General features: G+C 33.2%; 1 protein-coding gene across 1 annotated transcript in view; it reads left to right on the top strand.

Moving 5' to 3' along the window:
- LOC149805056 (uncharacterized) overlaps positions 1-13542 on the top strand; it is a 374091-nt gene that overhangs the window by 335480 nt on the left and 25069 nt on the right. The window contains exons 85-87 of the mRNA XM_089946913.1: positions 88-221; positions 6725-6816; positions 11070-11349. Coding sequence (XP_089803039.1) covers positions 88-221; positions 6725-6816; positions 11070-11349 — 506 coding nt within the window. The remainder of the gene's footprint in view (positions 1-87; positions 222-6724; positions 6817-11069; positions 11350-13542) is intronic.

Below are 13542 nucleotides of genomic sequence, written 5' to 3'. Positions count from 1 at the left end.
CAGAATTATATACAATCTGGTATTGCTCTGTACTATGCCTGCTGAATGAAAGTAGAAGGGCAGGATCATTTCCAATTTTTATTTCAGGGTAAGAACAGTGATACAAAGCTTCACTGTGACATCCATAGGACAACTCCCAATGACTGGTCCACTAGACATCACCTACCATCAGGATTCTTCTCTACAGGATACCAGGCTTATGTTGATTCACTGGAACCCAGGTAAATACAACACTAGCTGACTTGGATTTTCAGTTTTTCAATAACACTTCTTTTATACAGGGAATAGCAGTTTGCAGTCCAGGTACCATGAAATTAATGCAATCCAAATGCAATGCAATGATTTATAAAATGCTGTCTGAATTTGTTCAAAATCAGTTTCTGAATTAAGTCTGAATAACTTTTTCAATTTAGCCTCAATTTTATCTGATTTTTTTATTTTCAAAGTAATTCTCATGTCAGAATTTTTAGCTGGACTGTCATAAACCAGAAGAGCTTATTTGATGGCCATTCATTTAGTGTTCCTTGTCCATTAACACAGGATTGTTATTACCACTCTTCCTAAACTACTGACATGAAGCTATATGCAAATACTCATGCCAAAATCTAGGTGGTCCTGCATGAAAATGGTGCCTCTCAGATAGTCAGTAGTTACCACCCTGGCAGCCATCTTGAAAATACTGTTATTGCTACTGTGCCTGAATGGATGATCATATTGACATGGTCTATTTGCTGAAAGGCTTCTCATGATGTCTAGTTAGTACTAAATTAAACTGGCACCAATCTGACATCCAGTATGGCTACTATGGCAGCCATCTTGAAAATATTGTTATTGCTGTTTCTCCTAAATCATTGGTTGTATTGATATGGCATTTTTACTGAAAGACATATGATGCTTAGTTGGTCCTGGCAACCATATTGAAAATCTTGTTATAACAATTCCTGAATGCTTAGTCATATTAGCATGATATTTTCAATAAAAGACTTGCAATGTCTACTTGATGATAAGTGAAAATGGTGACAATCTGACCTCCAATATCACAGCAAAATCTTGGTAGAGCTATTTTTCTCATATGGATGGTTGTAGCTATGCAAGGTTTTCACTATAAGACATCTTATCATGTGAGGTTGGTCCCTAATAAATATGATGCCAATCTAACATGCAATACAGCCTACATGACAGCCATCTTGAAAATCTTGTTATGGTTACTTCTTCTAACAGATGGCGGTAGCAACATGAGGTTTTTCAATAAATGACTTTGTATGATATCTAGTTAGTCCTAAATTAAAAAGGTGCTGATCTTACATCCAGTATGGTCACTATGGTGTCCACCATTAAATTTTGTTATTGCTACATGTATTTCTTCTAGAAACATAGAAACAACATAGTTTCACTAAAAGACTTCTTATGATATGTAATTGATCTTAAATGAAAATGGTACCAATCAGGCTGGCAGTATAGCTGCCATAGATACAAACTTGAAAATCTTGTTATAACTGCTTATTCTGAACTGATGGTTATTCAAAGCATGGGTTTTCACTAAAGATAATCTTCATAAACCTACTTCTGATTTATGGTCAAATCAACATTGGGTTTTCTCTAAAACACTTTAGCTTTGGCTGGTTCTGAATAGTGCTTATTTGAGCTAAACATGGCACCATAACTATCTTGAAAAATATTTTATAACTGCTCTTTCATATATGGTGGCATAAAAGGGAATTTCACTGAAAGACTTAGAGTATCTAAGTGGTTCTGGATGGAAATTGTGCAGATTAGACCATCAAGATACCCAATTTTGTAAAGATTTTTTGGCTCAAGTCAAGGGTCATTGCTTGCATTTTTGTACTTAACTGAGTTTATGAGCACAGTGACTTGTACATATGCAAACGTATTTTGAACAGATTTTGTATTAGCTGCATTTAATGAGCAAGTTGATAGCTTGATAGTTGTACAGGCTTGTAGCATAATAACACCAAGAATTATGAATGGAGTACCTTGAATGATATCACTTCATTAACTTTGTTTTTCCCAAAAAAAGTATTGCTTATAGATTTAACCAAACTTAGCTCATGGTTGCATCTTGACATTGGCTGACACAAGTTCCATAATATCTATCGATACAATCAGGTTCAAGGTCAAAGACCATTTTTAAAGAATCTTGTGAACATGTTAATTTGAACATAAAAAAGCTTTGTTATCAAATTTGGTATGTAGGACTTTCTCAAGAAAGTCAGAGATGGTTTCATTTCTCAGCAATTAAAGAATTGAAATGGACTTGGATTTCTGGAAATACTTTTTAGACAGTAGAGCATCAACCCCTCCAAGGTACTCCTGTTTCATTAAGTTTCAACTAATTTCTGACAAAGACACTCCAAAGAAAATTATTTAAAATTAATTAAGAAGGTACCAGTATCTAGAAAGTTTAATGAAATATTAATCTTAAATTCAGAATGATTAGGCAATATTGAAACAAAAATAAGACATTAGTCAGAAACCTCCAGATTGTTTTGGAAAGGATTCATAAATTATTCAGAAAAAAGTCAGTTGTATTAAGGAAAATTCAGACAGATTTTAGAAAGAATTTTAAAACATTACAGATAAGATTTAGAAGAAGTCTGACATTATCCCAAAATTGTTGAGAAAGTGTTCAGGCAAATTTATTACAGCTTTCAGAATTAATATGAAAAGAATTTTTCGTTAACCTCTTTGGCCACTTTTTTGGTGAAATAAAATGATGGATTATGTCAATAAAGGTTCCTTTTAATGATGATTTTTTGACAAATGCAGGGTATTTAACTTTTATAAGAATATGAAGCTTAGGGTCCAAGAGATCTGAAATCACTTCAAAATGTATGGGTTGGTATGAATTTTGACACTACTGTTTGTTGAATGTCCATCCCCAAATTTGGGTCTTCACTAAGATAAGTGTGAAAAAAAAGTACACTGACAATTTGTCCATGAACTAATAGCCATGTGAGTATTTAAAAATTCATAAAAAATTGTATCATATACATCAAGAAAAAGTGTGTTGGTGAAGGTATTTTTCTGTATGTCAGTTGTTAAGATTATATCTGACAGTTATTTACAGCAGAAAGTCTGTATTAATTTTAGGGATGTCAAAAGTTGCTTATTATTTTCAAAAAACACCTGTACTTTTCACAGACTTATTATTTTCTTTCACATAACTTATTCTGATTATTGAAAACTGTTAGGGCATTTTTTTTCTTCAAATCTCTCCTACAACACCACCATAACTGTAGATAATGAGTTACATCATATCTGTAATGCTTATGTTATTTTGTGGTGCACAGTAAGCATAGATTTTACATAAGAAGACACTGTTAAATTTAAATACTCATTTTCTTATTTCATTTCTCCCATAACCTGGCCAGTTGTAGAGGCACCACTGATGACTTTGAAACAATCTCTCTCCAGGAATATGGACATGATGAGGGAGTGTGTAAGCTTGATCTTGAACCCAAGCATAATGTTACTGTCCTTCCAAGTAGGCTTCAGCCTAGACAGTGCAGTTTTTGTCCGTGCAATCCTAGAAAGAACCTCAGGTTTTGAACCTTCATCAGAGGTTATAGTACCTAGATTTTTTATGCTTGTCACTGTACACAGCTTCACTCTTATTTCCTTATGGATGCCACTATGGTTGTTTGTCATTAGCCTGGTCTTTTCAGTGCTAATCTCAATCTCATACTTTAGTGATGCTTGGTTGAGACAGTTCATTAAGGTTTCCAGTTCTTGTTCATATCCTACTAAGTCATCAATATAATCAGTGAAGCACAGGATGGTGATTGTTCTATTTCCAACATTGACACTGCTGTCATGGTCATCCAAGGCATCAGGCATGATTCTTTCCAGGTAGATGTTGAAGAGAGTGGATGGCTCTGCTGTGGTTCTGAACCAATCTCCTATGTTGCCATTGACAAGAACTTGTGCTAGTCACCTTGCCTTACAGGTTTTCTGTGGTGCTGATTAGTGTTACATTTATGTTGTATATCCACACTGTGGCCAACAAGGCTGCATGCAATACTCTGTTGAAAGCCTTTTGAAGTAGATGAAGATGTGATAGAGGTCCTGTTGATGCTACAAATACTTTCAACAGAGGATTCAGTGATGTGCTCTGCTTGGGGTTTCATTCTGTTGAGGATGATCTTAATCAATACCTTGCTTGGGTGACTGATGGGGCTGATTGTTTGGTAGTTCTGGCACACTGCTTCCGATTCCCTTTCTTAAGAAGTGTAATGATCAGACACTGGGTCCATGGGGTGGGCCATTCTCCTGTTTGCTAGATTTTGTTGCAGATTGTTGTGAGAACACCTATCATGGAGGAATGTTCTTCCTGCTGGTATATTGTCAAGCCCCAGATGACTCCCCTTTCATTAGTGCCTTGAATATAAACTGTTGTAAATCAATATACAAGAAATCTGATTAAAACACTATTTAAAGATTGTAAAATGTCATCCATTATTATTTTTTAACAAATAATGCATCCTACTTGGGAATATTTAAATAGAATGTCAATAAAGGAAAAAACTTTTCGTACATTACATTGTTACATTGTTACATGCTGTCAAAATCTGAGAATATTCAAATGACAGAGAACATATATTTTTTATATAGTCTGATTTTAAGATTATAATAAAAGTAATAAAATAATTGATGAAAATAAAGAAGAAAATCTTGAGAAATTATTAAGTAAAACATGAAAATATTGTCTGCATAAATTTTGCATCTTTCATATTTTGCTATTGGACATATATTCAAGTACATGAGCAAAAAAGGTAACTCCTTAAATAATTACACAATTTAAACTGTTTACAAACAAACCATTTTCAAATCTGGTAATAGTACATAGCACAATTACTTTTAAACATTTCTAATGTATGATTTTCTACATTTTATTTCTCATATTTCTCAACATTTAGGATTCCTTTTTTCATTCCTGAATGCAAATAAAGTAAATTTGCAATATTTAAGGTCTTATCTATAGTATGGTGTTACTCATCATCATCATCATCATCATCATCATCATCATCGCTTTATTTAAAGAGGATGACTCAATTAATTGCATGGAACTAATACTCCTTCTGAGGGGCCCCGAGGGGCCGAGTGGTCTAAAGCGCTCTTCGTTATGGATCACTGCCATCTTACCTCTGTCTGCATGGGTTCGAGTCTAGGATTCAGCTGATGTGGGTATGTGAGAAAGCTTGCCAGCTGCTTCTCATGGGTCGGTGGTTCTTCCCGGGTTCTTCCTCCACCATTGACACTGGCTGCCATGCATAGCCTATCATGTGCTGAAAAATGGCATTAAACCCCACAACAACAACAACAACAATACTCATTGTGGCCCTCTGTTATATTCATATTTAACTTCAAAGTACAAGTACATAGTTACACACACACACACACATGCATGCATGCACACACAAACACACACACACACACACAAAGCATTGATAATAAGCCATATTTATATATGGAAATAATAAACAGAAATTTTTTAATAAACATGATCAAATAAGTTACATTGTGTATATACAGTAAAAAAGTAGTGATACAACAAAGTGGAAGGTTAGTGATTTTATACTTTAAGTTGTAATCAAATTGAACAGGTTCCACTTTTCATCCATTGAATTTGAGTGCTTTAGACCACTCGGCCACTTGGGGCCCCTCCATATTGTTTGAAACTTTGTGCATAAGCCTTTCTCAAAAATATTTGTTTACTTAATGTTAACATTTTAATATTATTCACTGCATTTGGGATGTTTTCAGCATTATCTAAGTTGAGTGTGCAAGCACTTATTTGCAAGTAGAATCATTTGTAAATATTGTTGTCTAAAGTGTTTCCCCAGATAACATTACAGTAGTCTAGGTATGGTTATATATAGCAATTGTAATATATGTATATTAACTCATCTCTCTCCATCACCTCATGTTACATGACGTCCATCGCGCAATAATTTTGAAGGACTTCATGCTTCATGGATTCATACCAAATTCAGTTCAAGGCTTTACATTAGTAGGAGTAAATGTCAGTTTCAGTTTTCACCCTTTTCCAAGAAAATTTGATCGAGTTATGAGCCCTGTTTGTCTTGGAACCTTGGTCTTTTGGTTGTATCATAAATTCATATCTGCTCTATAATTTTTAAATATTACAATGGATTAAAGCAAAAATGGTATGAAGGTTTGAATTTAAAACACTTATGACAAGCTTGATTTTCACCAATTTCCAACATAATTTTGTAAAAAGCTTTATGGACTTATAGATCTGTTTAACCCCCAATTTCACTTTTCAGCTGAATCATATTTTTGTAGCTTCTTAATGCTTTTGGAGAAATTTAAGTTGCATCTGAATTTCAAGGATTTCATGGACAAAACCAAATTTGAAAACTTTACATTAAACACATTAGGTTAAGTTTAATTTTCTTTATTGTTTTTTTTTTAAATTACCAAGTTATGGCCTCAGTTTTTGACTAAACTTTTTGTTAAAAAATGCATCACACTTCCATTGGTATCCTAGTTATCATGACCACATTTGTGTTTACCTTCTCAATGTAGAAATTTTCATGGCAAATTGTGTAGATATATGCAATTTTGTAATTTATTTGATCATGAAATCAGAATTAAAGTGTTACGCATCTCATGTTAATGTAATAAAAAACTTTATTTTATCTTTCATAGCAGTGTATATTATTTTCATTTGTTTTACTAGTGACTCAAAAATGGCATATATCACAAAGAACTTGCTTAGATAATGAGACTCATGAGGTTAACAACACAGCAGAAGGAACAATGACAGAAAAAGTGAGTACTGCACTTATTTGTTTTATGTCAAGACTATCCAAATTATGTTTTTTGCATAGATAATTTCCAGGTCAAGAAATAAAAACTGTAGATGAAATCACAGTATATTCACATATTTAGACAAATTTTGTTTATAAATTTTTAGCAACAGTTGATGGGTCAACATAAGTAAAGTTTGAAGCCGAGCTATTATATGTTACACCAAGTGTGTATGTGTTTGGACATAAACTTAGGATAAGAAACAATCTTGAACTGAAGCATTTTGAAAGGGTTTATGATCTTTTTCCGATAGCAATCTGGTACCTGCAAATTAATATGTTTGTACAAAATACAGAGGAGAGGTTAATGTATTTATTTTGTATTGCCCCCACCACAGTGGGAGAAAGGGGGATTTTTTATTTATTTTGTGGCTGACATGTACCATAGGCATGTCAATAAGTTTTTCCATTCACATATGTTCATCCTAAATTTGTTTCACTGTGAAAGCTTTAAACTATTCAGCTTGGAGCTGTGAATTATTTGCTCACTTCATCATGGCCATAATTAGATGACCAGATTAGAATTTCTGGTATTACAGTGAATTTTACTTTTTATTGCTTTTATTTTAATTTTCTTATTGACATAAGTTGGAAATGTTGGTTGTTTTGACTTTTTGGACAAGAAACATGGCTAGCATAAGAAGGCAAAACCCACTTCATTTAGACCAATGAAATTTGTTACACATGTTGGTATGCATATGTAATTAGCCTAGTTTGATTTTCATGCCATTGAAGTATTTTAGTCTCTTCAGTGTGGCCATATAGGATTTTGAAAGTTGAATTTAGTTTATTTTTCTGTACCTTTGTACAGAATACAGGAGAGATAGAACTATCCTTCTGTCCATTCACCTATCACACTAATTTCAGATCTATAATGGTACAGCCATTAAAAATAAATTAATGAAATTTGTTAAACTTTCAAATCAAACCATTACTAGATAGTATATTACATACCACATTTGGGTGGCATGTATCACTATTGTTTCTTCCTGCCCCTTAACATTAAAGCATTTTAATGTTTACAAATAAAATAATTTGGTATGCTTATCTGCATATCAGACTCTTTTTTTAGTCCATTAAATTTTTGGGGCTTTCTTGGCAGATGAAAAAGATTTACCAAAAATGAAAGATCCAACATTTCCCTCTGTAATTTATTTCTTCAGAGCAGACATTTTGAACAATGATTTTTAACATATTCAGTTTTAAATAAATAATATAGTCTTGCAAAATACTTTTATTCATACAAACAAATATTTTAAATTAATGGACACGTGTACATGTACTATAAAATTAGAAATATGCACAAGAATAAAATTCAGTCATATCGCTAATGTGTCTGCAGTGTGACAGTTTATAGTGATGCCTAGCACTGGGGCATCATGCTACCGACATGTAGCATGATGTTCCACCCAGTCACATTATCCTGACACCAGGCCAACCAGTCCTAACACTAACCTCTTAATGCTGAGCGTCAAGTGAGGCAGCTGTTAGTACCATTTTTGTAAGTCTTTGGTATGACTCGGCCAGGGATCGAACCCACGACCTCCTGCATATGAGGCGGATGCTCTAACCACTAGGCCACAGGAGCGGTGTTAATTCTGATCTTACAGTATATATATTTAGGGCTGTCACCAAGATGTGGGAACCTATTGTGATTGTCACATTTGTTTGTCTATCTGTCCATCACTTTTTCTGTCATTTGCACCACCAGAGCTCTACAGATCTTTCACAGAATTGGGTGCCATTTGCTGGTTAGTTGCCTGTTATGCAGAGATGTACATTTTAATGGGTTAGTCTGTTCAAGTCCACTTTTGATAGAGTTATTGCCCTTTTTACATCAATTTTAAATCTCCACAACAGCAAATCCTTATAATAAATATAACTCAAAAACCATTAAACATAAACTCTTCCTCAATAACTCAAGCACAGCAGGATTAAAAAAGACCACACTAAAAGCTAGGACAGAAGCTATTGGGGGACAATATAGAAGGGGCTGCCATTCCAGCTAGATTTCAAGAAGACCATGCAGGGGTATAGGGTAGAGGCATTGTTTAATGGCTGAATACTCATTTTGTAATTGTGTTGTGAAAAATTCCCAATAAACAGCTTTTTCTAATGAAATTGTTAACTTTTCAGGATAAATTAACTTTAATTTCAAGATAACCATTCTCTGAAATGTCTTGAAAAATATAACTTCAAGAGTTTCAACACATCATGCACATGTGTACCTGCAAAACATTGTGTATTACATCACTGCTTTTTGCACAATAAAAAAATATCCCATTTGCTAATAATGTAGACATTTGTTTCATAAAAAAGTCAATGTTGAAACTCAATTTTTTTATATATTTTTCTTAGTGATATATTGATGCAGTAATTTAATTGCAGGTACTGGTAATAGTGAAACTTCTGCTACTGATAATCATAAGATAGGAATCACCTCCTACATGAGGCCACAAACACATGATGCTGTTTAATTTCCTGATTAGTAAAACTTTAGATGTTGTTTTCAATGTTGAGTCAGGCATTATTTTAAAATTTCATTGGACCACAAGATCTCATAAAGAGATTTGATACTTAGAAAATTAGATGTTATTTTTGCACAATATGAGACCAGAAAATACATATGATGGCATCTATAACATGAGTGAAGAAAATTTTCATATGCTGCTTCATTTCCTTCAATGCTAGCTGATTCTTTGGGAAATGCATTTTTTATATTTTATTATGTGATATAATTGTCTTGTGAAGATACACATTACAGTTAGGTTGCACATTTATGAACTGTGATAGAATCCAAGGTTTAAAACAAGCACATGTATACTGATTTGCTCTGGTTGACATGAATTATGAAAAAACTCCAAATGCAATTTAACTGAAATACCACTTCTGAACAGTTTAATTAGTCCACTGAAATTCTCAAATTCAAAAGTGATCAACTGCATTTCTGATGCACATCAGTTACAAACCACTGAAATTTTCCTCAGATATTACTCTTCAAAAGTCCACCTGAAATAACAGATCATTTTCCATTTGAGAACCATAAATTTAAGTTTCAATTTCACTGAAAATGTGTGCTACATTTGTGCTAAATTCATCTACTAAATTATGGCTAACAACCTGTGAAAATATGTTTATTTCCACTGAATTAATCCTCTAATGTTAGGCTGAACAGCTCAATTAATTTTGCCAAATGTTCACACTCTGAATTTTATTAAAAACATTGTACCATTTTGTAGTAGAGCAAATGTTTTTTTAAATCTTGAGCTGCAAATCTGCTCTATCCATGCTTCAACTCAACTTTTTAATCTGCAATCTATACATTCATAATATTTCTGCTGCATTTCTCCAGCTTTTCCAATGGAAGTCTGCTGTTTTGGGATTCTTCTATGTAATTTAACAGATACTTAACTCACATTTGAAAAATAGGTTGGTTGTACAAATAAAGCCATTAATTACAAAATTATGGTGACATATTGATGCTTTATTTGAGCCCCATATTAATGTGTGCAGATTAACTGTAATTACATTCTCTTTCCATCTGTCTGTAATAATTACACAAATGTTATATTTACACAATACACAACAAATAAGAAATGGTAGCTGAAATATTTACTCTTTAACTACAACTTTGATATATATTGGAAACAATTCTGTGGCACACAATCAGCAAGCTTGATGCATCTGACTAACTTATAAGCATACAACAAAATACATGAGACATATACAGACTAAGGCAAAAATAGAGGTACAGGTAGTATTGGGGGCAAGAGAACAAACATGAAATGAAGCCCCAAATGAAGTGCAATTGAAGTTGTCAGATGAAATTGCAGAGAGTGTCCCCAATTTATTTACAGTTCATTTGCAAATTGACCCAAGTAAAAAGAATCAGATTCAATATGAAATCCCTTCACTGATAACCAAATATACAGTGTTTGGCTACATATGGTGTTTTGTTTTCCACAGTTAGGTTAATTTTGTTCAAGGTCATGTTATATATTGCTTTTTTGTGTGCCCTGTATAACGAAAACTTTACCTCAATGACCAGGTCAGACTTTACCATCATCCAATTTTTATGATCTCAGCAGGATAGTTAGGGGGACAAAATTTTAATGAATTTACTGGTTTGCATGATGTCTTTGAAGTTTCATTAAAAATGATGACAGAGCTAGACCTAAAATATGAAGATATATTTTTGGGTTATATTCCATCTAGGTTTGTGATACAAGATTGACAGAAGCTGAGGTATCCAAATTCCTATCAGAATTGTTGTCTGCCAACAGGCAGAATGATTCCAGTACAAGCAGGTCAAAGCGATCATTAGAAACAACCACTGACCAAACAGTGTTCACAGAGACCAATCAGACAGTGGATAATCAGACCCAATACTTTAAAATGGACACTCAGTTTGCTGTGGCTGAAGTCAGTTTAAATGTTATTAATGATCCTCCCTATCTCATCAGTGGTACAACAGTTGTCATGGAGGAAGATTCTGGTATGTTGGGATATGGTATCTTATTCTTCTTTGATTATAGACTGTGATATATATATATATATATATATATATATATATATATATATATATATATATATACTGGAATTATATATATCTTGTTATTTTCATATTTGTGTGGGAAACAGTCACTTTTGAATGAGGAATACAAATTCACCATGATAACAGATAAAGAAACATTGAACAAAGATTTATTTGCCTGAGTATCCCTCGTGTTCATCACCTGATAGATTGATAGCTCACCTGAGTGAGCTTTTGGTGTGGTCCTTCAGTCATTATGTGTATGTGTATCATGTATTATCTGTCAACACTTTAATTTTCTTCTCCAAAACTACTGAACATAATTAAACCAAATTTCACTTTTTTGTCTGTCTCATATTTTTTACAAATGATGCTGATCCACCATCAGATATGTTTGTCATTACTAAACATTTAAGAAACAGCTTCTCAAAACTGCTCTACAGAATTTTTACCAAATTTGACAGACAGCATCCTGGATTGAAGAACTTTCAGATTATACAAATGACATTAAGAACTGTCTGATTTATACAAATGATTCTCAGTCTACTATCAAATATGGCCACTTTTGCTAAATAATAGACAATACTTTAAACAACTTCTCAATAACTGCTAAACATCATTTGATCAAATTTGACAGAAAGCATCCTGGCATGAAGGCCTTTCAGATTTATACAAATGCTGCCTTAATGCCATCAAATATGGCTGTTATTAATAAAATTAGAATAAACTTAAAAATGAGAGCTTTCAAAAACTGCTTAACATAATTTAACAGACAGTATTCTGGCAGAAAAAGCTTTCAGCTTTGTACAAATCATACTGATTCACCATTAAATATGGTCACCATTGCTAAAAATAAAATAAAAAAACTTGCAATGATTTATTCTTAAAAGCAGCGCAATTAAATTTAATCACATTTTACTAAATGGCCCAGGCTTGAAGGGATTCAAAATTTGTGCAAATGATACCATTCCACTATCAAATATGGCCACTATTGATAGAAATTAAAAACCTTAAGATGGCATCTCTAAAACTGCTCCAAAGAAATAACCAAACTGGACAGTAGGTTTTGATCTGTTATTCTCAGATGCATTTTTTAGACTCATGCCCAGTTTTGGTTATATATATATATATATATATATATATATATATATATATATATATATATATATATATATATATATATATATATGATGACTCTTGCATGTGCAACCAGTCACACAAGTTTTGATGAATTGTCCTGAAACTTAATAAACATAATTGACATGGGACTACTAGGCACATATTGTTGTGTCATTACCCTCAGATTCATTATTTCCATAATTTTGCCCTTTTTTTTGGTCTTTGGCTATAAGCTTATTGTTTAGTCAGTGTCTGGTGTTCATCATTTGTTATCTGTTATCATATGTCTTTCATCTACATTGCTGTTTCCAACTTAGAAAGTGATGGGCCAATTTTAGTGTAGCTTGGTAGAAATATTCCCAGAACATACTCTACCTAAATTGTGTTCCAAGTGCTTCCCATGGCAATGATGTGGCTTCCACAGCAACCAAAATGGAAAATATATTTTCAACTTCTTGTCCAAAATGGCTTAGCCAGTTTTGATAAAATCTTGTTGGAATGTTTCCTTGGGATGTTCTTCAAATAGCAAATGTGTGGCTTCCTTAGTAGCAATATGTTAAATGTATTTGCAACAGGTGAGCCAATTTCGGTCAAACTTAGTAGGAATGTTTTTCCAAAAATACTTTATCAGAATTATCTCTGGGGTGACTCCCCCAGCAATGCTTTGGCTTCTTAAGAACCAGATGGAAACAAATTGTTCTCTATCTAGAATGGCTGGGCCAATGTCAATCAAACTTGATTGGAATGTTTGTTAGGACATGCTTTATCAGAAATATATCAAGGATGGTTACCTTAGCATAGATTTGGTTTCCATACAAGCCACATAAAAAACCTGTTTTGAACCTCATCTCAAGAATAGCAAAGCCATTTTTTATCTGACTTGATAGATGTTTCTTTAAAGCAGGTTACATCAGCTTACGTAGAAAAAGTGTGATTTCCTAAGCAACAATATGGAGATCTTATGTTTCTTCTTTTCTAGAATAGCTCAGCAAATGTCAATAAACTTGATAGGAATGTTTGTTAGGTCATTCTCAC

Source organism: Sinohyriopsis cumingii, chromosome 2 (genome assembly GCF_028554795.1).
Source record: "Sinohyriopsis cumingii isolate HCF-2022 chromosome 2, ASM2855479v2, whole genome shotgun sequence".
Taxonomy (NCBI): Eukaryota; Metazoa; Mollusca; class Bivalvia; order Unionida; family Unionidae; genus Sinohyriopsis; species Sinohyriopsis cumingii.
Note: the sequence above shows the minus strand (reverse complement) of the source record. Positions and strands in the feature narration are given on the sequence as shown.